The 25,926-nt window shown below is 43.3% G+C and overlaps 1 protein-coding gene and 1 long non-coding RNA gene across 13 annotated transcripts in view; one reads left to right on the forward strand and one right to left on the reverse strand.

The window, feature by feature from the left end:
- LOC310692390 (palmitoyltransferase ZDHHC11-like) overlaps positions 1-25,926 on the forward strand; it is a 33,878-nt gene continuing 7,952 nt past the window's right edge. Inside the window, exons 1-6 of one of the 12 annotated variants that reach the window (XM_083473338.1) lie at positions 2,717-3,124; positions 10,568-10,691; positions 12,210-12,319; positions 18,704-18,916; positions 22,149-22,327; positions 23,961-24,062. In XM_083473338.1, the coding sequence (XP_083329464.1) occupies positions 12,302-12,319; positions 18,704-18,916; positions 22,149-22,327; positions 23,961-24,062 (512 nt within the window). In that variant the 5' untranslated portion in view covers positions 2,717-3,124; positions 10,568-10,691; positions 12,210-12,301. Of the gene's footprint in view, positions 200-2,716; positions 3,125-5,762; positions 5,932-6,229; positions 6,250-8,310; positions 9,541-9,624; positions 10,063-10,567; positions 10,692-11,520; positions 11,603-11,727; positions 11,817-12,209; positions 12,320-18,703; positions 18,917-22,148; positions 22,328-23,960; positions 24,063-25,926 lie in introns of those variants that run through there. The other 11 variants (XM_083473337.1, XM_083473336.1, XM_083473331.1 and 8 more) reach the window with 11 other exon arrangements.
- Positions 9,670-11,619, reverse strand: LOC310692430. The gene is made up of 2 exons (XR_014518805.1): positions 11,511-11,619; positions 9,670-10,035 (listed from the first exon to the last, which is right to left on the reverse strand). It is a non-coding gene; the product is annotated as an uncharacterized lncRNA (long non-coding RNA).

The following is a 25,926-nucleotide window of genomic DNA, read 5'->3' on the forward strand; positions in this document are numbered from 1 at the left end:
ATTATTATTTTTATGAAAAGTAAAGCAGCTATAAGCCCGAACTTTATTACAAAACAAAGACTGTTGGCAACAGGGTCCCCACTCACGTAACAAACAGGCGACGGAGGAGAACCCAGAACAAAAGAAGATTCTTACATTTATACCTTTTAGTTTCCATACAGAACAATGAAAACGAGACGTCAGACGAGGGATTAAACAGGTAAGTGGTAAGTCGGAAGAGGCAAATCCCTGATAATCGTTGTTTGACGACACTTGGTTCGTGTTATTGTTTGGCAGGCAGCGTACACCAAGGTGGAGTAAGCAGGGGCAGAGCAAGGTGGGAGCGGTGGGCGCGGGCCGCCCCATGCGCCATCGTGGGGGTGGGAAGCACAGCCCGTCCCCTGGAGATCCCGGCCCCTTCCCCAAAACAACACCCCCAGTGCGGACCGGCGCTGCAGGGCCCCCTCCCTCTCCCCCCAAGCAGCCCACCCTCCTGCGCTCCCCACTGCTGCCCCAAATCGCAGATGACTTCGTGTCAGCATCCCCAAGCCCTCACTCCCAGTGGCGTAGTAAGGTCAGGTGGTACAACAACAGTGAATGCAAGAGAATGGGCCACTGGGGGGGGGGGAGAAGCCCCACAGTGCCAACCCGCACCAAAGGTGCCACCCTGGGGAGGGGAGCGGTCGACCCCTTCCCCCTCCAGCTCCGGCACCCGCCTGCTTCGCCTTGCCCAGTCCATGGAGAGGCGGCCAGCTGCGAGCGCCCCTGGATCACTCCCAGCTCCGCCGGCCGGCACCCACTGCACCCACCAGCCCTGTCCTGGGGGCACCCAGAGGGCTAGTGGCAGGGGAAGTAGAGGCGTTTCCTCATCCTCAAAGGGCCTCTGGATGCACGCAGCTGCTGTGTTGGCGAATCCTCAGCCGCATGCCGAGCAGTCTCCTCTCTGCTTGCACCCCGCTGGTGCTGGGTTCTGGTGGCGGCGCTTTTTTGAAGACCTTCCAGACGCAGGAGACGAGGGAACGGGGGGGCCAAGGCACAAGGGGGTCTTCTGAATATTCTTTTTCACCCTGGCCTCATTCACTCTGGGGTCCAGGTCTTCTTTGTTGTCGCCAGACGGGGGCCACAGACCCTTTGCAGCATCTGCAAGTGAATTATTGTGGGGTGGCCTTTGGCTGCTATTGTCTTCTGGGATGCCAGGCTGCTCTTGTGGAAACCCATTTCCTCTTTCTTTTCCTGCAGCTGCTTCGCCTCCTGGGTCGTGGGGCAGAGAGCTCTGGTCTTGTTCATCTGCCCATTGAAGGTGTTTTGTTCTTTTTTCTTTTTGCACTTCCATGCTTGGAGGGCTGCTGGGGGGGGGGTACTTCTCCTGGCATCCCCAGCAGCCTCCATGCTGTCAGTGTCACAAACGTAGATGGCCTTCTTCCCTCAGCTGGGCAGAGGGTGCTGGTTCTGGTTCTGCAGCTGGGACTTCAGCTCCCCTCCTGCAGCCGTCTCCTTCTCCAAGCCCCCTCGATTTCCCCTCTTTGGGGGCCACTTCCAGCCCACGTTGACTGCTGTGAGAGCCGACGGAGGCCTGTGGTGGGGTCCCTGCCCCTTTGTGGGGGGATCTTTTTCCTGCCTGATTGGGGGTCCCCACTCTCTCTGTCCTCCGGGCACCCGGGGGGCTAGTAGCAGGGGAACTGCTCGTCGGTCCCATAGCTGGGGAAGTAGCCTGTGGAGGTGCCTGAGCCACTCAGGGGCGTTTCCTCATCATGGGCATCGCCCAGGTAGCAAGCCTTGTGATCTGCTGCGGCACTTTCGGGCGCTCTGGCTTGGTGGTGTCAGAAGGGAGGCCCTCATTCACTCTGGGCTCCGGGTGTTCTTCTCTGTTGTCACCAGACGGGGGCCACAGCCCCTCCGCAGGTGAATTATTGTGGGGCGGCCCTTGGCTGCTATTATCATCGGAATGGTGCCAGGCTACTTTTGACGTGCAGTGTAAAGAATAAGAGCTTTAATGAGCTCACAACTGAGGCAGACTGGGAACACAGAGAGAAAATGGCTGCCACTTATAAGGAGAAGGAGTCCCATGTCAGAACGACTCAGCAGTTGGGCCTGAATAACTTTCGGAGGCCCAAATGACTGTGCAGTCCCAGCGCTTCCCAGCCTGCTTGGCTGCTTCTGCTCTCATGGGTCTTTGTCCCATGACAGCTCTTGTAGAGACCCCTCTTCTTCTTCCTTTTCCTGCAGCCATTCAGGACTTAGTAGATCTGTACAACGTGGCCTCGGGTCTCCTTGCTTTCGCCTTCCTCCTCCGGAGGCTGCCTGTTGTTCCTCTCGCCATTTCCCCAGCCATTAATCTTTTTTATATATATAAAATATTTATTAATTTTTTTTGAAATATAACAGAAAAAAAGAAAAAGGAAAAAGAAAAATACAAAATAAAAACAGTTAAAAACATACATTTTTTCTTTTACTTATTTTCTTTTAGCTTATTTCCCGGACCTCCTCATACCTCCCTTTTTTGTATTCCACTTCAATTTATTGGTTCAGCAAATCCTTACCATTAGATTTTAACCCATTTATAACCCTTTTTTCATATTCTCTTAAATCATTACCGCTAGAAACCCCTTAGTTGCTATCCAACATCATTCTATCATTCATTAATTTTACAATATTTCTGTAGATAGTCTTTAAATTTCTTCCAGTCTTCTTCCACCGACTCTTCTCCCTGGTCTCGGATTCTGCCAGTCATTTCTGCCTCCCCAGCCATTAATCTTCAGACTTTGCTGATTGTCACTCCCGCTTTCTCGCTGTCTAATATTGCCGTGATTTTTAAAATAAATTTAGGCACCAGTTTTTCTGATTCTGTCGCAGCTAAGCCACCCAAGGGCTGTTGAGCCAAGGCTGGGACTCAACTGCCAAGTGAGGTTGGGATTCTGCGCTGATGTCATAGACTGGTTCCGATCAGTCCATTTCCTCTAAGTGGGGGACCTGTTTCCCCTGAGGGTGAACACACCAGCCAAGAGAAAAAAGAGAAAAGTGGAGAAATCTTTTAGTTCTGTAGCAAGAAAGAATGAGTGCCAGGAGTTTTCTTTCCCCTGCCCTCCTCCACTGCAACACCTTTTCATCATCATCATCATCATTAAAGTTTTCTTGGTTTACAAAGGTATGCGCAATGTCTCTTTTTTCTTTTTTTTAAAAGATTTTTATTAAAGTTTCAAAGATTATATAAAAACAAAACAATAATACAAACAAACAAAAAACAAAAACAAGTATAGTTTCAATTCCTTATTTTCTTGTAACTTACTTCCCCAACTTCCTCATACCTCCCCTTTCTGTATTCCAATTTCCAATTATTAATTCAGCAAATCCTCTCCCTTATTATCCATTTAAATTTTTAGCTAGAAACCACTTAATTTCTAAACCAACGTCATTCTAACATTCGATAATTTTGCAATGTTTCCTAAGATAGTCCTTAAATTTCTTCCAATCTTCTTCCGCTGTCTCTCTTCCCTGGTCTTGGATTCTGCCAGTCATTTCTGCCAGTCCCATATAGTCTATCACCTTCATCTGCCATTCTTCCAAGGTGGGTAGATCTTGTGTCTTCCAATACTTTGCGATGAGTATTCTTGCTGCTGTTGTAGCATACATAAAGAATGTTCTATCCTTCTTTGGCACCAATTGGCCGACCATACCCAAGAGAAAGGCCTCTGGTTTCTTCAGGAAGGTATATTTAAATACCTTTTTCAGTTCGTTATATATCATTTCCCAGAAAGCCTTAATCTTTGGGCATGTCCACCAAAGGTGAAAGAATGTACCTTCAGTCTCTTTACATTTCCAGCATTTATTATCAGACAAGTGGTAAATTTTTGCAAGCTTGACTGGGGTCATGTACCACCTATAAATCATTTTCATAATATTTTCCTTTAAGGCATTACATGCCGTAAATTTCATACCGGTGGTCCACAACTGTTCCCAGTCAGCAAACATAATGTTATGACCAATATCTTGTGCCCACTTAATCATGGCTGATTTAACCGTTTCATCCTGCGTATTCCATTTCAACAGCAAGTTATAAATTTTTGACAAGTTCTTAGTATTGGGTTGTAGCAATTCTGTTTCAAATTTTGATTTTTCCACCTGGAAGCCAGTTTTCCTGTCCAACTTGTAAACCTCCATTATTTGATAATAATGAAGCCAATCTCACACTTTATCTTTTAATTTCTCAAAACTCTGCAATTTCAGTTTGTCCCCTTCTTGTTCCAAAATTCCCCAATATTTCGGCCATTTGGACTCCATATTGAGCCTTTTCACAGCCTTTGGCTCCATTGGCAACAACCACCTTGGGGTTTTATTTTCCAACAAGTCTTTATATTTAATCCACACATTATATAATGCTTTCCTGACAATATGATTTTTAAAAGCTTTATGAGCTTTAACCTTGTTATACCACAAATATGCATGCCACCCAAAAATGTTGTTAAAACCTTCTAAGTCCAAAATGTCTGTGTTCTCAAGAAGCAGCCAGTCTTTCAACCAGCAGAAAGCTGCTGATTCATAGTATAGTTTAAAGTCTGGCAGGGCAAATCCCCCTTTCCTTTGCATCAGTTAAAATCTTAAATTTTATTCTAGGTTACTTGCCCTGCCAGACAAATTTCTAAATATCTTTCTGCCACTTCTTGAAACAGTCCATCTTGTCCACAATTTGCAATGTTTGGAACAAAAACAACATTCTAGGCAATACATTCATCTTTATAACCGCAATTCGACCAGACAAGGAAAGCTTCAAATTTGACCAGGTCTCTAAGTCTTTTTTCACTTCTGTCCAACATTTCTCATAGTTATCTTTAAATAAATTCACATTTTTAGCTGTCATATTAATCCCCAAATATTTCACTTTCTTAACCACAGTTAATCCTATCTCATTCTGAAACCTCTCTTTTTCAATAGCTGTTAAGTTTTTCTCTAATACCTTAGTTTTTAGCTTATTCAATTTAAATCCTGCTACTTGACCAAACTCTTGAATTAATTCTAAGACCCTTTTAGTACTAGATTCTGGCTCTTGTAATGTAAGTACCAGATCATCTGCAAATGCTCTCAGTTTGTACTGTTTAGCTCCGACCTGTACCCTTTTAACCAGCTGAACCCTTCTAATCATATTCAGCAAAACCTCCAGGACTGATATAAAAAGTAATGGAGAGATTGGGCACCCCTGACGTGTCCCTTTTTCTATCTTAAATTCTTCCGTGACCACATTGTTTACAATTAGCTTTGCTTTTTGTTCAGAATATATTGCACCTATACCGTTTTCAAACCCTTGGCCTACCCCCATCTCTTTTTTCAAGTTACATTTTCCATAGGGGCATTCCATTTGTTGAGACATTAGGGTTACATTAGGAAGAAAAGTGGGGAAGAGGTGGAGGGGGCCATGGGGGTGGGGTCAGGAGGCAAGGTTTCTATTTTGCTTCATGTATGTGTGGGGTTTTGTGTCGGCATCGCTTGTGTGGGTTCTCTTTACTATTTGTGTTCCTTTGGTGGTGAGAGAGGTTGGGGTTGGCCATGGGTGCGGTTGCTTGTTTGTGGTTGGCTGTGGTGAACTTTGTTTTCGTGTGTGAGTGGGTGTTTTTGAATCGGGTTAAGCCATATTGATTTGCATGCTGTTGGCGCTGTGGCATTTGCCCAATCTTTGGGGATACGTTTGTACTGGGGGGGAAGAAAGGGTTAATAGGTTGACCAGTAAGAAAGCCATTTTTGTGAGTTAGTTCCTTGGTTCTTTTGTGGTGGGGGGAGATAGAGGAGTCAGAGTGAGTTAGGGACAGGGACAAGACTGAGAGGGAATAGAGTGACAGCGTTTGGAATATATTTTAAAACTTGTTTGTGTTTGAAATAAACTTTAATCTTCATTGTTAACTCTGCCTGACTGAGACTCAATACTTCACCGGGGAACCCTGGGGTTTCTTCCACAAAATTGGTGTAAGCAGAAGGATAAAGTAGTGGTGTACAGGTCAATAGTCCGTGAAAGGACCGGGGTCTCTACGAACCCCACAGGCGGGTTCTTGTCATTGTCTTGTTGTGCTGTGTATGTGATAAAGGGGAGCCATACCGGGGTGAAGGTATCTTCTTCTATTTGTTCCTGTGTCAGTTTCAGTTTATTGGTTAATTATTCTAGTCGGGCTGTTTCCCATACTATTTGGTACCATTGGTTCATGTTTACTCCTGACAGGTCTCTCCAGTGTCTGGCTATAATGCTTTTGGCTGCTGAAAGTAGGCGGGTTATGAGTTCTTTGTGATGTGAGTGGGCATTATTGTCTTGGAATATGTTTAGTAGAGGCAGTTGTGGCATGGTTCCTAATACTTGCTTAATTATTTGACATATTTTAATAATAATAATAATAATAATAATAATAATAATAATAATAATAATAATAATAATAATAATTTATTATTTATACCCCGCCCATCTGGCTGGGTTTCCCCAGCCACTCTGGGCGGCTTCCAAAAGAATATTAAAATACTATGATACATCAAACATTAAAAGCTTCCCGAAACAGGGCTGCCTTCAGATGTCTTCTAAAAGCCTGGTAGTTGTTGTTCTCTTTGACATCTGGTAGGAGGGCGTTCCACAGGGAAGGTGCCACTACCGAGAAGGCCCTCTGCCTGGTTCCCTGTAACTTGGCTTCTCGCATGACTGTTGTCCAGAATAGTTGGATTTTGGGGCATTCCTACCACATGTGGAGGTATGTGCCCATGGAGGTGCACCCTCTCCAGCATTTTGGTGAGGTTCCTGGGCATATTAGCGCTAATTTCCTTGGTGTTAGTTACCACCTGTAGGTGAGTTTCAGAGAGTTCTCTCCTTCTCGTTGATATGGATTTAAAGGAGGGTTTAGACCACATTCCGGTCCACTGAATGGAGTTAATCTCATAGCCTATGTCATCTTCCCATTTTTTTTTTATTATGTCTAGGGGGTTCGTGGGATTTTGGAGTAATATTTTGTATATTGTGGATACCATCCCTTTGCCATGTCCCTTTGTTGTTAGGAGGTTTTTGAAGGTTGTCAGGGGCCTAGTTGCTGTTGATTTTACTACTGGGTTGTTTAAGAGGACATGTAATTGGTGGTGTGTTAACCAGGGCAATTGGGTGTCCTCTAGTTTGTCTTGTATTTCTTGTGTTGACAAGGGTTTGTTATTTTTATAGAAGTCTGTTAGGTGATATAGGCCTTTGGTTTGCCAGGTTTTTATTTGGAGGTTTTGTGTTGCGTGATGGAATAATGGGTGGTATGTGGATTAGTGGGGATGGTGTTGGGGACACTTTGCCTATTTCTGTTTTCCATGCTTTGAGCATGGTCTGTGTGTACCTGGTGAGTGTTGTGGGAATTTTCCTTAGTTTGTTTGGAAGGAATGGGTATGCTGTGGTGCAGGTATTTTCAATTGTGTCCCTCTCTAGGTGTATCCATTGTTTTGTCTCATCTTCTAGTATATATGGGATTATGTGGTGCATTTGGTTGGCAATGTAATATGCTTCTATGTTGGGGATTCCCCATCCTCCATCTGAGGAGGGGAGATGCAGATATTTGGGGCTTATTCTTGGTTTTTTGTGTGAGAAGATAAATAAGTGTAGTTTTTTCTGCCATTTTCAGAGTTGGGTTGGGGGATCCAGATTGGGAGGGTTTGGAATAGGTAGGTTAGTTTTGGGAGGGTGATCATTTTGATCATGGCTATTTTGTCTGAGAGTGAAGTTCGTGTTGTTCTATCTCTTTAGGTCTTTGTTAATTTGCCCCCATAAGGGGTTGCAGTTGTTCTCTAGAGCTTCCACTTTGGAGGTTAGATCGTTGATTAATATCTGCAGGGGAGCCACTGTGGCCTTCAGTATTTCTGCTAATCTCATTTCCATTTCCCTCAGATGTTGTTTCGTTGTTGGGTGGTCATCATCTTGAAGGGGTGCTGTGGTCTCAGCGCTGTTTGCCATCTCCCTGGTTGGTGTCACCTCGCTCTCCCATATGGTTTTGGTTTGGGATCTGCTTGGCGTCCTTTTGGAGTGGGGGGTGTTATGGTTGGGAGTTGTGCTGATGATGGTTCCTGGGTGTTGGGTTGCTGAGCTGGACAGGCGTTCTTGACTGATGGCTTTTACAGAGCATTGGAATTAGGCGGTCATTTTTGTTGCGTCTGGGCTGTGTTTTAAGGGCTTCTCTGGGGTTTTCCTAGATGCCTCAGTGGCGTTATCGAAGCAGGGAATAGACAAGTAGACAGACAAGTGGACTAACAGACAATCAGTTAATATAAAAAGGGTAACAGGCTGAGATGTAAGAGACCGGGGGTGGGGCCAGGGGGGTTATTTGTGGACATCCCTGTGATGTATATGATTTTCTCAAGGACTTTCTAATTATTAGCATCCGCCAAATTCACAAATGATAAACTGATCATCTGTTCTGGGAGGAAGGGAGAAGGGAAGGGGAACAGAAGTTATGTGCTGTGTTTATAATCTGCTGAAAACCAATAAAAGTTAACACAGTATAGATGTGTTATACAGTAATACAGTATAGATGTGACATTTTAAATGCAACCTGGTACTGTACATACTAACCTGTCTACAGTACAGAATTGCATGAAGGATTATTAGATGGGGGGGAAGTCCTGGATCTGCAGTTGTTGACATGGAAATTATTTATTACTTTTTTGTAAATTATCTTTATTGAGTTTTCTTACACTTAGAAAATTGAACCCCGTCACACATTGAGTAGCCGTGCAAGCAATTATAAATCACAATAACTGATTCCAAAATACAGTGGTACCTTGGGTTACATACGCTTCAGGTTACATACGCTTCAGGTTACAGACTCCGCTAACCCAAAAATATTACCTCGGGTTAAGAACTTTGCTTCAGGATGAGAACAGAAATCGTGCTCCAGCGGCACAGCGGCAGCAGGAGGCCCCATTAGCTAACGTGGTGCTTCAGGTTAAGAACAGTTTCAGGTTAAGAACAGACCTCCGGAATGAATTAAGTACTTAACCCGAGGTACCACTGTATAACCATAGGGCTGTGAGTTTGTAGAGGTGCCTAGCCTTTTAGCAACAGGTTGTGGAAAGTGAACCGTTTCTGTTCCTGGAAAAGTGGAAGGGCACATGTTTTAAGTGTTGCGCTGTTAAGGTTTATGTAGTTTGCTGCCTTCCCAGCTGTGTGATGTCATTTAGCCCAAAGTCAAACATTATGAAGTCAGCAGTGAGGTCAATGCACTCTCAGTGGGAGGTGACCTTTGATTTCCATTTCATTTCTGTGGGACACAGCAAAGTAATTGCGATATTGGAGGGAAAAGGAAGAAGGGCACAACGGAGAGAAAAGTGACCCAAGAGGACATAGCAGAAGAGAATGATATAACCGAAGCTCCGATAGATATCTTAAAGTGGCGTTTTGTGATTAACTTGTGGAGCTCAGTGAAAAATACCGCCTGTCTGTGTTTGAGGAAGGGAATCTCTCTAAATAAAAGTGAAGGAAAATAGTATTTCTAATTTCTAAATTCTATTAGTATGGCTGGGAATCAGAGGACTGGCGGTTCTCTTCTTTGCTTAGGAAAATGCCATAATGTGGTAAGAAGCACAGTTAAAAATTCCACCTTTTCTGTAGGCACTTTTTATTATCAAGGTAACTGTAGAGATTTTTGAAATAGCAAATGGTTTATAAACGCTTTTAAGTAAAAACAAATATTTTCCTCAATCTAATTTTGAAAGATCTTAGTTTTTGTTAATGCAAAATAACTGCCATGCAGTCAAGGTGCCCAAAGTGTCGCACTCCTTCATTTTGAAAAATACCAGTATTCCCAAGTTACGAGGAAACAGCAAGGTTTGCAGGACTAGGTGGGGTGTAAAGATTGAGGAGGTTTTTAATAGGTCACAAAATGTCCTGACCTTAACACCTTAAGTTCTTCAGGTAACCCGGTCCCTTGTCAGTTGGTTGCCAAGGCGACCGCTCCAGTTTTCACAGCTCCAACATTCCAAAAAGGGGCAGACACGGCCCTTCTGGATCAGATGGAGGTCTTCCAGTCACAGGTTGTTTTTATTCCACATTCAGTAAATTTTGGATACCTGGGGAGAGGAAGATTAACATTAGAGGTAGTATATAGGAGTTGCCTGGTAATAGTACAGTGGGTGGGAGGATTAATTATGTCTAGAGACTTTTTGGGATCATTATTTGACACCTGCATTTCTTTCAGTGCACTTAGAACATCATACATGTATAGAGGTTTATTATCATGTATCACTAACAGATGCCTCCAATCCCAGAGTTAAAAGTACACAAAGTGTCAAAGAAAATAAAGGTTTTATTCATTCAGGAGGCACAAACTGTTACACGCTTCCAAATGCTCATTAAATTAAAATTCACTTAATGGAAGGCAAGGAATTAGTACCGAAGCCTTGCTATAGACGCTGTAGATTCAGATATCCAAACAGGTGACCTGCATATAGTACTTGTAAACAAATAAGCAGCCTTAAACCAGCCTTACTTCTTTTGTGTTTTGCTGGTCTGCCAGAAGCAATGGTGGGAGGGAGGGAAGGAGGGGAAAGAGATTGGACAAATAACAGAGCATTTGTTCCTTAATTGTTTGCCTTTTGCAAGGTTTCAGAGGATTTTCCAAGGTCTGCTCACCAGACAAATTTCCAGTCCATGTGTTGTCACCAGATATTCCTGATATGTTACTGTGAAGCCAATATGATCGTCCTATAAACCTCATTTTATTAAAGTGAACAGCTTTAAGAATCATTTTAGCTGAAAAGTAATACCCCAGTATTGTTACTGGGCTGATTCTGGATGAAACCCACAGGAATTGGGAAAGGTCATAGCTCAGTGGTGGAGCAAGTGCTTTGCATGCAGAAGGTTCCAGGTCCAACCCATAGCTGTCAACTTTTCCCTTTTCTTGCGAGGAGTCCTATTTGGACTAAGGGAATTTCCCTTTAAAAAAGGGAGACATTGACAGCTATGGTCCAACCCATAGTATCTCCAGGCAGAGGCTGGGAAAGATTCCTGCCTGAAACATTTAGAAGCTGCTGAGCAAGGTGATCCAAGGGTCTGGCTGGGTAGAAGGCAGCTTCCCATGTCCCTGAACCTCTTTTGGGGCAGCTACCTGTTGACAGGGTGTGAATCACAAATGTGTAAGTGGCCCTGTTAATACCGCAGTTCACAACCTGTGTACACCGAGGTAGTTCTATTAACTATAATACAACTACTCCATAATATGAATTATGGGTTTCACCTCAAGATTCCAAACATTTCTCAGAGTTACTTAGCTTGGAACCCTAACTATGTAAGTCCTATTGAATTCAATGGGGCTCACTCATAAATAAGTGGGGTTGGAAAATTGAGATGGTCATAGTCCCTCAGCAGAATTAATAGGACTGAGGCTGTGATCCCATTCACAATTAATGGGAAGTGCTGGACTGCAAATCATGCCATGGCACAAATCCTTAGCAAATACTGGCAGAAGTCAGCAGTGTATATTATTTTAAAGAACGCCAAAACAAATATTTAAAGGGGTTAAAGGCTTTAAGGCCCCACAGCTCACCTGTCGTTGCTTGAATGGAAAACTGGTGAGGAAAACACAGTCAGACTTACTTCTATGCCTTTAACAAAAGCTTGATCTTGGGGGGAAATCAGGTAAAGGTCTTCACAGCACTCTCTTCTAATATCTGCATAGCATGCTGTTGTTAAAGAAGTAGAGCCTGGTAAAAACAAAAGAAGAAGCTAGCAGCTCCCCCTGCCTCCAGTCGTAGGTCTCCTGTTTAGAGAAGTTCATTCTGAAAATCTTGCATCAACTAATGTTTGTCTGATTTCGTATCAGAAAAGCACTCAGTAACCGGACTTTGGTGATGTGGGTATATTCTGCTATTTTGTATTAGGCAGTTCCTCTATGGTCGTGGTGGTGGCTGGCTTTTGGTTGCTCAGAAATTTTATTAAAAGTTTGTTTTTCTGACAATGACCTCTAATAGGAAATCGGTGGGTTTCTGTCATAATCCTGACAAACCCAAGTTTTGCAGGTAAGATGACAGCTGCTTGAACCACATCCTCTGTAGGACCCAGGAGAACCACGGCCTTGCCAAGAAGTGGAGTGGAAACGGTTTCCATAGCTACAAAGGGAGTTGCTCTGTTAAAAAGAAACCAAGCAAGTCTTTCTAAAAGTTGTTAAAGGCCATGCTGACAGAGACAGATCCTTTAAATGCCCAACTTTCAGGTAATAAATACTACATGACATTTCGACCCACAGGGGGAAAGATCCCACCGGAGTTGTAGAGCTCATCCAAACCTCTTTCTGCACGGCCCTGGGAAGCGAGGGAGCAGCGGCCTGGCCAGGAGAACATGCTGAACATCGCAGACGTAAGTCGCAAGGGAGAAATTATCCTGAACTTTGGGCTTTTCACTGAATTACTGGCACTGTATACGGAGGGCTCTCTTAGGACAGAAGCAGAAGAATTAGCATTGTACCAATTATTTCTGAAAGTAAGCAAGGGAGACTGCAGGCAGAAAGTTGGGGAAATTCTGCTTAACTTCATCAACAAATATGTTTCACTCAGTAGCTGCTCACTTATAAACTTTATAAACTGCTCACTTATTAACTTAGTTACTCTGAAACATTACCATCTGTTTGTGGGCAGATACTGACATTCCCCAGCTTTTCCGTATATTTCAACCATCAAGGAATACTCTCACATCAACTTGCTTGCTAGGAAACAGAAGCTGCAAATGTTACAGAGGATTCTGGGAACAGATATACTAGGAGGGGTTAATATGCTGAAATAGCTGCCTTTTCAGTTACATTTTTAAAAAATTTGTGAGCTTCCATTACAAATACTTGAGGAGCACCTGCACTTTCCTTAATGGTTTACCATGCTAAACTGCAGATAACTTTTCTGCCATACCAAGTTACTAGCAAAGGTTATGCAACTGACGCCGGGATACTTTTAAAGGTAAGAAGGTGCCTATTGGTAAGATTCCACAAAGAACTAGAGAAAATTCTCCCAAAACTCCCAGGGTTTTCTTTCCCTTTCATTCTCTCAACAGTGAAAAAATCCCCTTTCCGGAAAATAACACCTTCCCTCCAGAAAGACAAGTTCCCAGGGCAGCTTACAGAGTCAGAATACAATAAGTATGCAACAAAACATACAAAAAGTAGAAGCAGAATAGAAAAATAGCACAGAAAGCTTCAGAAAAGGTACAAACAAGCTAAGATAAAAAGGGCTGTGGAAAATAAAAGTGTGTTTGAAGACCAGTCGGTGTCAGACAAACCTCCAGAACAGAAGTGCAGGATTACATTTCAGTTTTTAAAAGCAATTAGTGAGTGTTGCAGTCGCTGTAGTTAAGAAACAAAAATGAAGTTCCTTGGAGCGCGGGCTTTGTATTGAAACTGTCATTCACGAGGACAAAATGCTTCCTTGCATTTGGCTGTAGCAACAATCAATAACTTCCTCCATGCTCTTAAGAGAAAGACATAAGCTAAATGGTCATCATATTTGACTACTTTTATGAGTTTGAAAGAGCTCTTAATTGGGGCAGAGCTGATGGCTTAATCTTCCCATAACTGAGGAATGTATGACTGACCCTTTCTAAGATTCTGTAGTGTTCTCATCTCTTGTGTTCATAATAACTCTGGATCTCTTTTTGAGGGGGGGGGAATAAATCATGCATCATCAGCACTTGTGCAACTGCCTGCCAGATTCTTGTATACGGAAACTGAAATGGCATCTTGGGGTGGAAGTGGAGTTGCGTGTTGGACTCCCTAAAATGTCTGGTGCTTATAGCACACCAACAGTCACCTGCCAAGTTCCAGTTAAAGCACTTTACTCAGAACTGGCCTGTTACCTGTTTCAGTGCTGACCGCAGTCCAAGCATTTCACCTTTCCTGATGTTTAACCATGCTGTGAGGGCATTTTTTACCTCTGAACACCGCATGTTTGGGCACTGCTATGTGGTGTCAGTTAATGTGAGGCATCAAGACTACAGTGGTACCTCTGGTTAAGAACTTAATTCATTCCAGATGTCCGTTCTTAACCTGAAACTGTTCTCAGCCTGAGGTACCACTTTAGCTAATGGGGCCTCCCATTAGCGTGCTGCCGCCGCACGATTTCTGTTCTCATCCTGAAGCAAAGTTCTTAACCTGAGGTACTATTTCTGGGTTTGTGGAGTCTGTAACCTGAAGCGTCTGTAACCCGAGGTACCACTGTATTAAAAACTATTCTTTCTTTAAAATCTGATCCTGTGGTCGACATCATTTCATTTGCCAAGGATGAAGGGAAATTTCTGCCCCTTAAACAACTTATTAAAAATTGTTTTCAGATAGAGTCAAATGCCAGGTAGGGTTTTTTTTGTATTTCCGTTTTTTAACCAGACACCTTTTAAACCTATTGATAGGACAATAAAGGCTCACTATGTCAGGTTCCTATTGGAAGACCAGACAAATGCTAGACCATTAGCAGTGGCAAAGTTTTTATCGGTGGTTGCAAGAACCAGTGATCCCTATCTTTTGAACAAAATGCTTGTTTAACCTGGAGGTAGGCTGTCTGAATTGTGCATTGCTTTGTAACGATTTGTTGGGTCTCTGGACCGTAATAAAGATTGATTTGATTTGATAAATGCTAACCAGAGTGTGAGAGAAAGAGGTGAGAGGCAGGGGGCTTGTGAGACCAACACTTGTCCGTGTGTAGTGCTCAGTCATAGTTTAACATTGTGTGTGAACCAGCCCAGTGACTATTAGGGAAGTTTTAGGTATTTCACTTGGAGTGCTGAGACCCACAGTCTGGTTTGGGGAAGCTTTGATGACAAGTAGAACAGAGCTCTTCTGTCACAAGAGATGACAGAAACCATAGTGGTATTAAAGCATGCATTTTACGGAGAAGAAGTTTTAACTTCTGCATTTTCATCTCTGTGTAACACGTGATAACTGTCTTGTAAAAGTTCACGCAGCTCACCACTAGAAGTCACTAGCTCACACAATTTACAGTTGTATGACTAGATCTCTTCTGCATTTTTGCAAGTGCTTTTCTGAAAGCTGGAACAAAACCAGTATCACAGGGATTATTTAATATGAGAACAATCTATTATTTTTACATACTTGATTACCAAACTGGGTAGCACAAAAATTACTTTTCATTAAAGTTTTCTTTAACGTTTTCACAATAATATAAAAGGCACACCAACCCACACAAAGAATATTGAAAAAGGAAAAGGAAGGAAGATACAAGATTCTCTCTCACAAGTATATTCCAACTTTTGTCCCATACAGAAAAAGATGTGTGCCCCCAGCTCTCACCTGGGAGCATCTGTTTCTTCTCCCACCCTAATTACAACAGATGTAATTAGCCACCAGACTATTCCTAGTAAATTACTGTGGTATAACACTATAATTAAGCATTCAATGAAACTCTTCTTTTCTAAAATCATATATGAATATGGACTACAATACATCCGAGACATCAATAATAATCTACCACACATGACCTGAGATATAAGGGAATTTTGTTGGTAGGAAGTTACTTTATTTTATTTTCATTCCAGACCCTCCCAAGTGTCTCTATTTTCCAGGGATGTCCCAGATTTAGAGAAGCCATTTAGAAGTTTCTAATTTGATCCAAAATGTCCCACTTTTCCGTAAAGGTAAAGGTACCCCTGCCCGTACGGGCCAGTCGTGTCCGACTCTAGGGTTGTGCGCCCATCTCACTTAAGAGGCCGGGGGCCAGCGCTGTCCGGAGACACTTCCGGGTCACGTGGCCAGCGTGACGAAGCTGCTCTGGCGAGCCAGCACCAGCGCAGCACACGGAAACGCCATTTACCTTCCCGCTATAAAGCGATACCTATTTATCTACTTGCACTTAGGGGTGCTTTCGAACTGCTAGGTGGGCAGGAGCTGGGACCGAAAGACGGGAGCTTACCCTGCCGCGGGGATTCGAACCGCCGACCATGCGATCGGCAAGTCCTAGGCACTGAGGTTTTACCCACAGGCGCCACCCGCGTCCCATACTTTTCCTTAGGATGTCCCTATTGGAGAAATGTTGGAGGGAATGGAGTTATCCAACCTCTGAGCTTGTCTGAAGGCAATCCTGTATAGGGATTTTTTAAAAAATAATTAATGTTATATTATTTTTTTTATATGTTGGAAGCTGCCCAGAGTGGCTGGGACAACCCAGTAAGATGTGTGGGGTATAAATAGTAAAATTATCATTATGAGATGGGACGTCCCTATGCTCATTGAAGAAATGTTGGAGGGTATGTGCTTCTTGTTCTCTTCTTTGGATTAAAACGGGGGAAATGTATTTATGAGAATAATAGCTGATAATCAGGTACTGTAATGTTGTGTATTGTAAACAAGAGGAAAGACAATGAATGTATGTTTGGGCAATGCTTTAAATAAGAGAATTTTTGAAAACAAAAAAAAGTAAAAGAGAAAACCCACCACACCACCAGGGGGACATTTGCTGCATTCTTGACTGCAGGTTCGTTATGGTGAGAGAAATTGGCTTTTGAAGACATAGTGCAGGATTCAATCAGCGTAGGGAGAGGAGTGTTGCAAATGCTCGTTCTTTATTGTGCAGTAATTGCATCGGAGACGCATCTCTTGCGCCGTGGGGAGACTTCCAGCAAATGGGAATAACGTCATGTCTTATTGAACACAGAACAATGTAGGTATAGGTTTTAAAAGCACTGATGAGTCCTTTGGTCACTTCCTTGCATTATGCACCCAAAAAAGTCTTTGTTCCCTAGAGCTACCTAGGCATGCTTTCTCGTAGATTGTCTAATGCCATTATGTGAACGGGAGAGAGCGACTCTCAAAGGCTTGCTGGTGTTCATTGATGAATGGTGGCAGGAAATTTAGGACTAAGAACGCGGCTAAGAATCCTGCGCTGCTTGTTTAAAACAGGCTTGGGTTGCATGAGATGCTGGGCTCTTTACTACACTTCTCAAAAACGTTTGATTACGTTCTGAAAAAAGCATTTGGTTACCATTTTTGTAGTAGCATGTACAAGGAAGAATATATTTATTGCAGGAGAGCAGAGGTAGTCCGCATGGTGCCTTCTAGAAATTGCAGGACTACATTTCCCATCACCCATGACTATGATTGGCCATGCAGGATGATGGGAGTTGTAATCCACATCTGGAGGGCATACACTGGCTGTCCCTGCAGGAGATAATACAATGATTTATGTAACGTTTCAAATATCTTGTGATGGTGAGTGAATTTCTTTGACAATTCTTGATGAAAAATGTGCTGCCTTGATGGAGTTAGAGAGACTAGGAAGGAACAAAGCAGCTGCAGGTTCCCTTCTGGAAGCCTGTCCCTGTAAGCCCTAGTTCACCCTACCAAGACGTGTGAACCAGGCCTCCAGGTCCACTTCCTGGGCCATCTCTCAATTCAAGAGCTCCACCAGGGTTAGCTGGAAAAGAGGCATCAGAAAACCATCCAGATTCATTAGCCTCTAGGGGTGGACCATCCTAACCAGCGGTGCCACCCTGCACCTAAGATTGTGTGGCCCTTGCGTGTGTTTCACTTGTGTGACGTTACGCGCACACACCGTCATGTGCCTGATGTGTGTGACATCATGCATGCAACATCACATCATTGGGAGGAGGCTGATGGCAGAGCCCAGCCCAGCGCGGCTTCCTTTCTCATGCTCAAGAGGAGTCAGCCGCTGAACTGCGCCACCCTCCGCTCCATGCTCGGCCTTCTCTATGCCCTCAGCACCAAGGGGGCCCAGCGCCCTGCCAGCCGATATTGAGGGGGCCGAAGACTCTTCCACCCCGTAGGAAAAAAAGATGGCGCCGGTAAGGGCAGCCCTGCTCTAAGCTCCATGCTAGTAGTGCAGTTTTTTATCAGTTTTTAACAGTTTTATTAATTTCTTTTTACCTGTCTTAATTGCTATCTAAGGCATTTAAACCTTAGTATTCCACCTACAAGTGACTCAGCAATTTGTCTCCCTTGCTGGAAGGACACCAAATCACTGGCTACACAAGGAACTAGAAGGCAAGCGTTGGTTAAAATTACTACCGGGCACTGGATTACCTCTGCTGTAGCTGTAGCCTGGAGACAGGGTCTGAGTGGAGTTTCAATACTTGGGGAAACACTTGGCACACCTAACCCTAACTGGGCTTCCACAGCCGCATAGGACTTAAACCTAATCAGGAAGTAAATCTGATCAGGAGAAGGGCAGAGTTGACCTTGAATTAATGTGTGACTTAAGATGACTAATGTGCAAATCACAATGAAACTTTTTATTCCGTAATCTTGGATTTATATTCTTACACTCGTCTTGGGAAGGAGCACTGCTTAGCTTTATTTTGCCATCTGCTTTAGGAAAGCAGATTTTTTTCCTTTTTGGATTAACAAAACTACAAGGAAATAATTAACTTTTAATTGCCATATCTCAAAATTTTTGCATTTGCTAGAGATTTGAAAGCTTGACAAATGATGCGCCTTTTTCTCTAAGGGTACCTGCCACATCAATAAGAGCATTTTCTGTGTCTCTTGGTGCAAGTGATTTATTTCTTAAAATTTGTATGCCATTTGGTTGGGGAGGGAAACCTCAAAGCAGTGGTGGGACGTGGGTGGGTGATGTAACATTCTTGCAGAATTGTGAAAGAGCAAGATGCAGTGGCTGAGATCTACTTCCCGTCCCACAGTGTGCCTCTTTGTGTCGCTGTCGTTTCTGTCTTTCTCGGCCTAGAAAGCACACTGGCTATTTTTAACAGGTGATTCTGGGTTCTGTCTTGCAGATGACCTGCTATGACAAGAAGCTGAGGCAGACAAGTCCTGAGCAGCTGAATGACCACATGGTGGTTCCACTGCACTCCAGAGTGAACGGCTGGTCTTTACCACTCCACTCGTTCCAGTTGATCACCCTGGTGCTTTATTCATACTTGGCCATAGTGGGCTTTGGTATCTACATTCCTCTTCTCCCAGATGAATGGAAATTGGTTGCCTATGCTGTATCCTTTCCCCTTCCGTTTAAAATCCTGTGGTAAAACTAACACTGCAAATGAACTGCATATGTCATGCGTGGGGAGAGGAATAACCAGTTCCTAAGCCGCAATTCTGGATCCAGTTACTTCTGAGTAAGCTCCATTTAATGCAAGGAGACTTAGGCTGCAATTCTCAGCAAGCTTACTCCAAAGTAACTCCCTCTGGAATCAGAGGCACTTACTTCCAGGTAAGTAGGGTTACAATTGCAGCCTGCATAGGATTGCACTCTCACTCTCTCATTGTATTCTGAAAACAGGGGCAAGTTGTGAGTTGTTTTGAAACGTGACTGATCTTTTTTGCTATCCAGACCACATGTTGGGGGCGAGCAGGGCTGTTCTGTTTTCACTCTCTTCTCCACCTCTACCTTTTCCACTTCCCCCTTCCTTCTCTCCTTCTGGGTTTCCCACCCTCATGAAATTAGGCCAAGCTCATGGGCTACGTTTTGCCCACCCTTTTCAAGCACAGAACCAGGACATAAATTAGGTGGTTTATGTCCTTAAGGGAAATATCAAAATGTTCATCTCTCAAGCTACTAAACATTTTCATGGGCAACTAGTGTCGGCAAACCTGCAGTGAACAGCAACGTTCAGTAGTATTATTACAGCATTATTACAACCAATGGGCCTTTTCCCCCAGTTAAGTGTGTGCATAGGATTGCAGCCTTATTTGAAACTTGTGGTTTTTTGTCTTTCAGAGGAGTAGGGTCTTGTATGGACTGAACTTTTGGGGGGACCAAAATGTATTATCCCTCTGTTTATACTTTTAAAACTTGATTGTGATCATTCAGTAATATATTTTAAATCAACAGTCATTTGTAGTGTGCTTAGTGTTGTGTAATGTGGCTCAGCTGCTTCATTTAGCTGCTCTTTTTAAAAGGCTCAGTAAAGTTTTCTTTCCTCTTCCTCTGTACAGGATGAGGAGTCCAGGGGTCAAGAAGGACACTAACCTTGTGAATAGGAAACTCATAAATCCTGTAATTGATACACTGTTTGTGTACCAAACACATGATTGTTGCTAGGAAGACTTAACGGTGCCCTCAATTATTCCTGCACATGATGATCCAGTTTAAAGTGAGAATATAATTGTCAAGTTAGAACAAGTGTTCTAGTATGGGTGCCAGATGCAGTTTTTGGCCCTTCTGCTTCATTTGAGCATCAACTAGAAAAACAATTATTTTAGTAATAAAACTTTAAATCACAAATGAGAAATGAGAACCATTTCCCTGAACTTTAAATATCCTGTTCAAACAGATTTAAACATGATAGCCAGTTGATTTAATGGATTGATTAATGAATTATAGAATCGTAGGATTGTAGCAATGGAAGGGACCCCAAGGGTCATCTAGTCCAACCCCCTGCAATGCAGGAATCTCAACTAAAGCACCCGTGACAGATGGCCATCCAGCCTCTGCTTAGAAACCTCCAAGTAAGGGTGAATGATGAGGGCAAATTGCTTGAAGTTGAAGTTGTTGTAATGTTTCCTTATAGATGATCTGCTTTTAGGGTTGGCATCTTGTTGGTTTTGTTTGATCAGGGTGCTCCCTTGATGTTGGAATAAAACTTCCATCATCTCTGACTGTCAGCCAAGCTAGCTGGGGCTGATGGCCACATAGAAAGGAATTAAAGCATTTGGTGATAGTTGGTTGTTATTGTATGAGTGGGAGCACTTTTAGATCTGTGGGTTCAATAAGCTGAAAGATAATGGGTAGATTTATTCTGCTCTGGTCAGACCTCACCTGGAGTACTGTGTCCAGTTCTGGGCACCACAATTCAAGAAGGACACTGACAAACTGGAACGTGCCCAGAGGAGGGCAACCAAAATGGTCAAAGGCCTGGAAACGATGCCTTATGAGGAACGGCTAAGGGAGCTGGGCATGTTTAGCCTGGAGAAGAGGAGGTTAAGGGGTGATATGATAGCCATGTTCCAATATATAAAAGGATGTCATATAGAGGAGGGAGAAAGGTTGTTTTCTGCTGCTCCAGAGAAGCGGACACGGAGCAATGGATCCAAACTACAAGAAAGAAGATTCCACCTAAACATTAGGAAGAACTTCCTGACAGTAAGAGCTGTTTGACAGTGGAATTTGCTGCCAAGGAGTGTGGTGGAGTCTCCTACTTTGGAGGTCTTTAAGCAGAGGCTTGACAACCATATGTCAGGAGTGCTCTGATGGTGTTTCCTGCTTGGCAGGGGGTTGGACTCGATGGCCCTTGTGGTCTCTTCCAACTCTATGATTCTATGATTTTTTTTTTCATATCATGCATGGCTATTGAAGGACCCTGTCTTTCCTTTGTAAAAATGTTCATATATGGAACTAGTAAACTTTTAAATAAAAACAACTATAGTACATAAACAGGAATTTTCCTGTTCTGGGGAGAGTAAGGAGGGCATCTGAGATTGTTTGGGATTGCCTTTCCTACAAGCAAGGGGGTCTCAAGACGTGTTGTCCAGGTGTGCTACCTTCTCAGAATAAATTATTGTACTGCTTTGATGTCTTCAAGACACTCAGTTCTATTTGTATAGAACTGTGGTGCATGGGAAATTCCTTTTCCTGACATCACTGGCGGAGGAAGAGGGGGGCGGGGGGAGCACACCGCCCCTGGCAGCGCGATCCTGGTGGGGTTCCATCACGGCTGCGCCCCCCACCTGCGCTGGGTGCCCCGCCCCCACCGGTGGCACGCCCCACCCCCAAAATGCATGCCCCACCCCCCAGGACAGTCGCCAGCCCCTCCCCCACCTGCTTTCCGCCCCCAGTGCCGGAGCATGAAGCTCCACCGGTGCCTAACATGTCCTGGTTTTCAGGTGTAAAAATGGTGTCAAGGGGGAATTTTGCTGAATCTGCAAAATGTCAGGGAAATGTCAGGTCTCCCCAAAGAAAGCTCAACGGCTTTGTGGGTGTCAGGAATTTTACTTTTTGAAATATGGCAAAAATGGTGATGGTGCAATACTGAATCTATGACAATCAGACAGAAACTAGTATTTTGCTCTTCCGGAGTCTTGCAAACAAATCCACTAAAACTCGTAGCCTTTGTTTGTGGCATAAGAGAAAAGAATACCAGTGACAGAGCTTTCTACCTGGCCATTTGAATACTGAAGCAACTAAGCAAATCTGGTGACTTAATGTAACAAATGTAAAAAAAATAATCCAGACTCTTCTATTCTCTTGTTTTTTGACTTTTCCTTAACCTCATTACAATGCAGGTGATTGGCTTAATTTTTGTGCATCACTTAATCACTCATCTTGTTGCAATCACTATCGATCCAGCAGATCAAAATATACTGAAGAAGAAAAATTACAATGAACCAATGCCAATTTTTGACCGAAGCAAATGCAAGCATGTTATTCAGAACCAGTACTGCTATCTTTGTGAAGCTGATGTGTAAGTCACTCCCATTACAGCACAGCAAAGAAGAGACCTACTTATTTGCCTGCACTGGTTTTCCTCTGCTATTTGCCTCTTGCTGCTTAAACTGCTCCTTTGTACTAGGTTTTTGTCTCTGTGCAATTACGCATATGCGTTCTGGACATGCAGGAAGCTCACTCGAGAAAATTTGCCACCTAGGCTAGTGTTTTGCACAACCATAAAGGGCCATGGCTGTCATCTTCCTGCTCAGTTCACTTTCTGTTATCACAACAGTGCAAATCATAGCTGTCAACATTTCCCGTTTTTTAAGGGAAATTCCTGTATTCCGAATAGGATTCCTCGCAAGAAAAGGGAAAAGTTGACAGCTATGGTGCAAATCCGTATCCTGATTTTCTGAAATATTTCCTCACAAGGCAAGCAAATGTACTGCATAAAACTAAATATATAAGAACAATATAAAAAAAGGTAAAGGGACCCCCTAACCGTTAGGTCCAGTTATGACCGACTCTGGGGTTGCAGCGCTCATCTCGCTTTATTGGCCGAGGGAGCCGGCGTACAGCTTCCGGGTCATGTGGCTAGCATGACTAAGCCACTTCTGACGAAACAGAGCAGCTCACGGAAACGCTGTTTACCTTCCCGCCAGAGCAATACTTCTTTATCTACTTGCACTTTGACGTGCTTTCAAACTGCTAGGTTGGCAGGAGCAGGGACTGAGCAACGGGAGCTCACCCCATCATGGGGAACAATATAAATATATATAAATGTAACTTAAAACTTTGAAACACCCAATAATGCGAAAATGGCCAGGACATTTCCTGTTTATAAACTGCTTTTGTTGTTTTATTGTACATCACCTTGAGATGATTGCATAGAAGGCTAATAATAATAATACATGAAAACCCAATATGCTTGTAAAAACATCACATAATTAAAATAAAAACAGCACCATCAATTTCAGCAGCCAAATTAAAAGCATTCGAAAAAATTTTTAAAAGCAGATGTGGGATGTGGCCTGAGTTCAGATGGAGGCCCTCTGCCAAAAAAGGCTCCTGCCCCTTGCCTGCCAGCTTAACTGATCCCACAGGTAGATAGGCGTCAAGCAGGGCCATGGAAACCGATCTCAAAGTGTGCAGCGACGAAGGTGAGTGAAGGCAGGGAGGTGCTGCAGCTGCCTGGTTTCCATATCTAGGAAGCGAGTCGCACCTCATTTCGGATCAGGTTGCCCTCCTCCTAAAAGTTCAAGTACCTACTCCGGGAGAACTCTGGGAATTTTCTTTGTCTTTGAAGGTTCAAGGAGCCACAGTGGTTCGGAGAGCCTACAGCTTTCCCTGCTCCTGGATAAGCTTCCTGGTTAGCTACTGTGATGAACTCTGTGTGAGGCTATCCTTAAAGATGGTTCAGAGACTTGCTATTCCTATCTGTGTTTCTAATCCAGTGCCGTACTTCCACATTAAAAAATAAATCTCTGACTTCCTGCATGGCTATTCTGGTTGTGCATGGATAGCACATCAGTTCCATGTACATTTTGTAAATGCAATGTATAAATATTTAGACTTACTATAAACATGAGACAGCCTTTATTTATGTGGTCTATTTTAGTACCTGAATTCTATTGTATTCTATTTAATGTATCTCTTCTTCTCCTCAGAGGGCCAAAAACCAAACACTGTAGTACCTGCAATAAGTGTATTGCGGACTTTGACCATCACTGTAATTGGCTAAATAACTGTGTTGGAAGCCGAAACTACTGGTAAGCTAATAGCAGCTAGCTTTGGAAATATGACTGTAAAATAAAGGCCCTATTTAGGAAGACAGAAGTGAAGCACCCACCCCCATCTCTAGGAACACCTGTACAGTGGTGCCCCGCAAGACGAATGCCTCGCAAGACGGAAAACTCGCTAGACGAAAGAGTTTTCCGTTTTGGAGGTGCTTCGCAAAACGAATTTCCTATGGGCTTGCTTCACAAGACGACAATATCTTGCGAGTTCCTGCTGGTTTTTTTTCCTCCCCCCCCTCTTTTTCTAAGCCGCTAAGCCGCTTATCAGCTGATCTGATCAGCAGATAAGCTGCTAAAAGCCGCTAATAGCGCTAAACTGCTAATCCGTCAATGGGCTTGCTTCGCAAGACGAAAAAACCGCTAGACGAAGAGAATCACAGAACGGATTCTTTTCGTCTTGCGAGGCACCACTGTACTTTTAAACAATCTGTTAGTTTTGCATCCAAAGTATCAAAACTGAAGTGGTTCTATGCGCTAAATAAGCATCCCAGAGGAACTAATCCAATTACCTAAAAGGCTAAATGTTTGCCCTGAGTAAATAACTTTGATTGCTTCCAAACTGACACTTTTCAGAGGGAACATCATCCTTTGTTCGCACACTCTTTATGTAGCATCTAGACAACCTATTTGGCAGCTTCTGGCATTCCAATGTCTTCTGTGTTGTCCTCCTGTCTTCTCTGCGCCCTGGTTTGTATATATTTTTTTTAATGAAATGCAGTTGAAGTATAGACATGTAAGGCTCCTGTGCCTTTAATTAAATACTTACTGTTTGTTGCTTAACCACATTTTATTGCTTCTTGTTGAGCATGGCTGGGAGGGTGTGTGTGGAATTAGTGATGAATAGCCAATTAATTGCTCCTTGAATAGCCTCTCTCAATTTCTGTGCCTTTTGGTATCTGGATTCTTCTTATTCTGTTAAATAGCATATTAATGCTGTTTCTCAATAACAATGGAAGGCGGGGGTGGGGTGGACAATGCAACTGGTCAGTAAATCCAGGGGAACAGAAAATGAAATTAGAGTAATTAAGAAAAATTGTTTAGGGCAGGCTTCCTCAAACTCGATCCTCCAGATGTTTTTGGCCTACAACTCCCATGGTCCCTAGCTAGAAGGACTCAGTGGTCAGGGATGATGGGAATTGTAGTCTCAAAACACCTGGAGGGCCGAGGTTGAGGAAGCCTGGTTCAGGGGGTAATTAACAAGCTTTTTATCACTCTATAGGAAAAGCAATGGAATGAGCTGAAACTGCAAGAAATAAACTTTTAAATGGACAGATATATTTTTTTGCTGAATGGGACTTTTGAGTTAATATTATAAGAGGATGGCATGAGGAAGGATATCAAGTTAGAATAAAGTGCTGTATGTTCCATTTTTATTCCACTTCCAGCTCATTGTAGAAAAGCAGTGCCTGAGCAGCACTTAAGGGCTCTAGTGTGGAAGTAACCCGTCCTATTTTTATGAGTTATACAAGAGTAGCCACATCTAAAACACACTCCAAATGTGAATATATCTAAGAGCAGCCCACCTCTATTCAACTCTTTACTCCACACCCTGAAATCTTGGCTAGTTCCCCAGCTGGAGTGTTTTTGCTTTCTGCCTTCAAGCCATTGGGACATTTTTACTCCATGGCATAGAGGTGCATTAATTAGGTATTAAGAGAGCCAGCAAGATCTTAATGAACTGGACGGAACCTACTTTCAAATACAGCCAAAGTATCGGTTTGCTTTATGAGAAATCAGTTTTAAATCTCTCCCAAATTTTTATATGCTGATGCTGTACTGCATTTATTATAAATGAGCTGGCTGAGGAAAAGCTCATGAAAGGCTATTCATCCCTTGT

The sequence above is a fragment of the Podarcis liolepis genome (assembly GCF_965112155.1).
Source record: "Podarcis liolepis genome assembly, chromosome: 13".
Taxonomy (NCBI): Eukaryota; Metazoa; Chordata; class Lepidosauria; order Squamata; family Lacertidae; genus Podarcis; species Podarcis liolepis.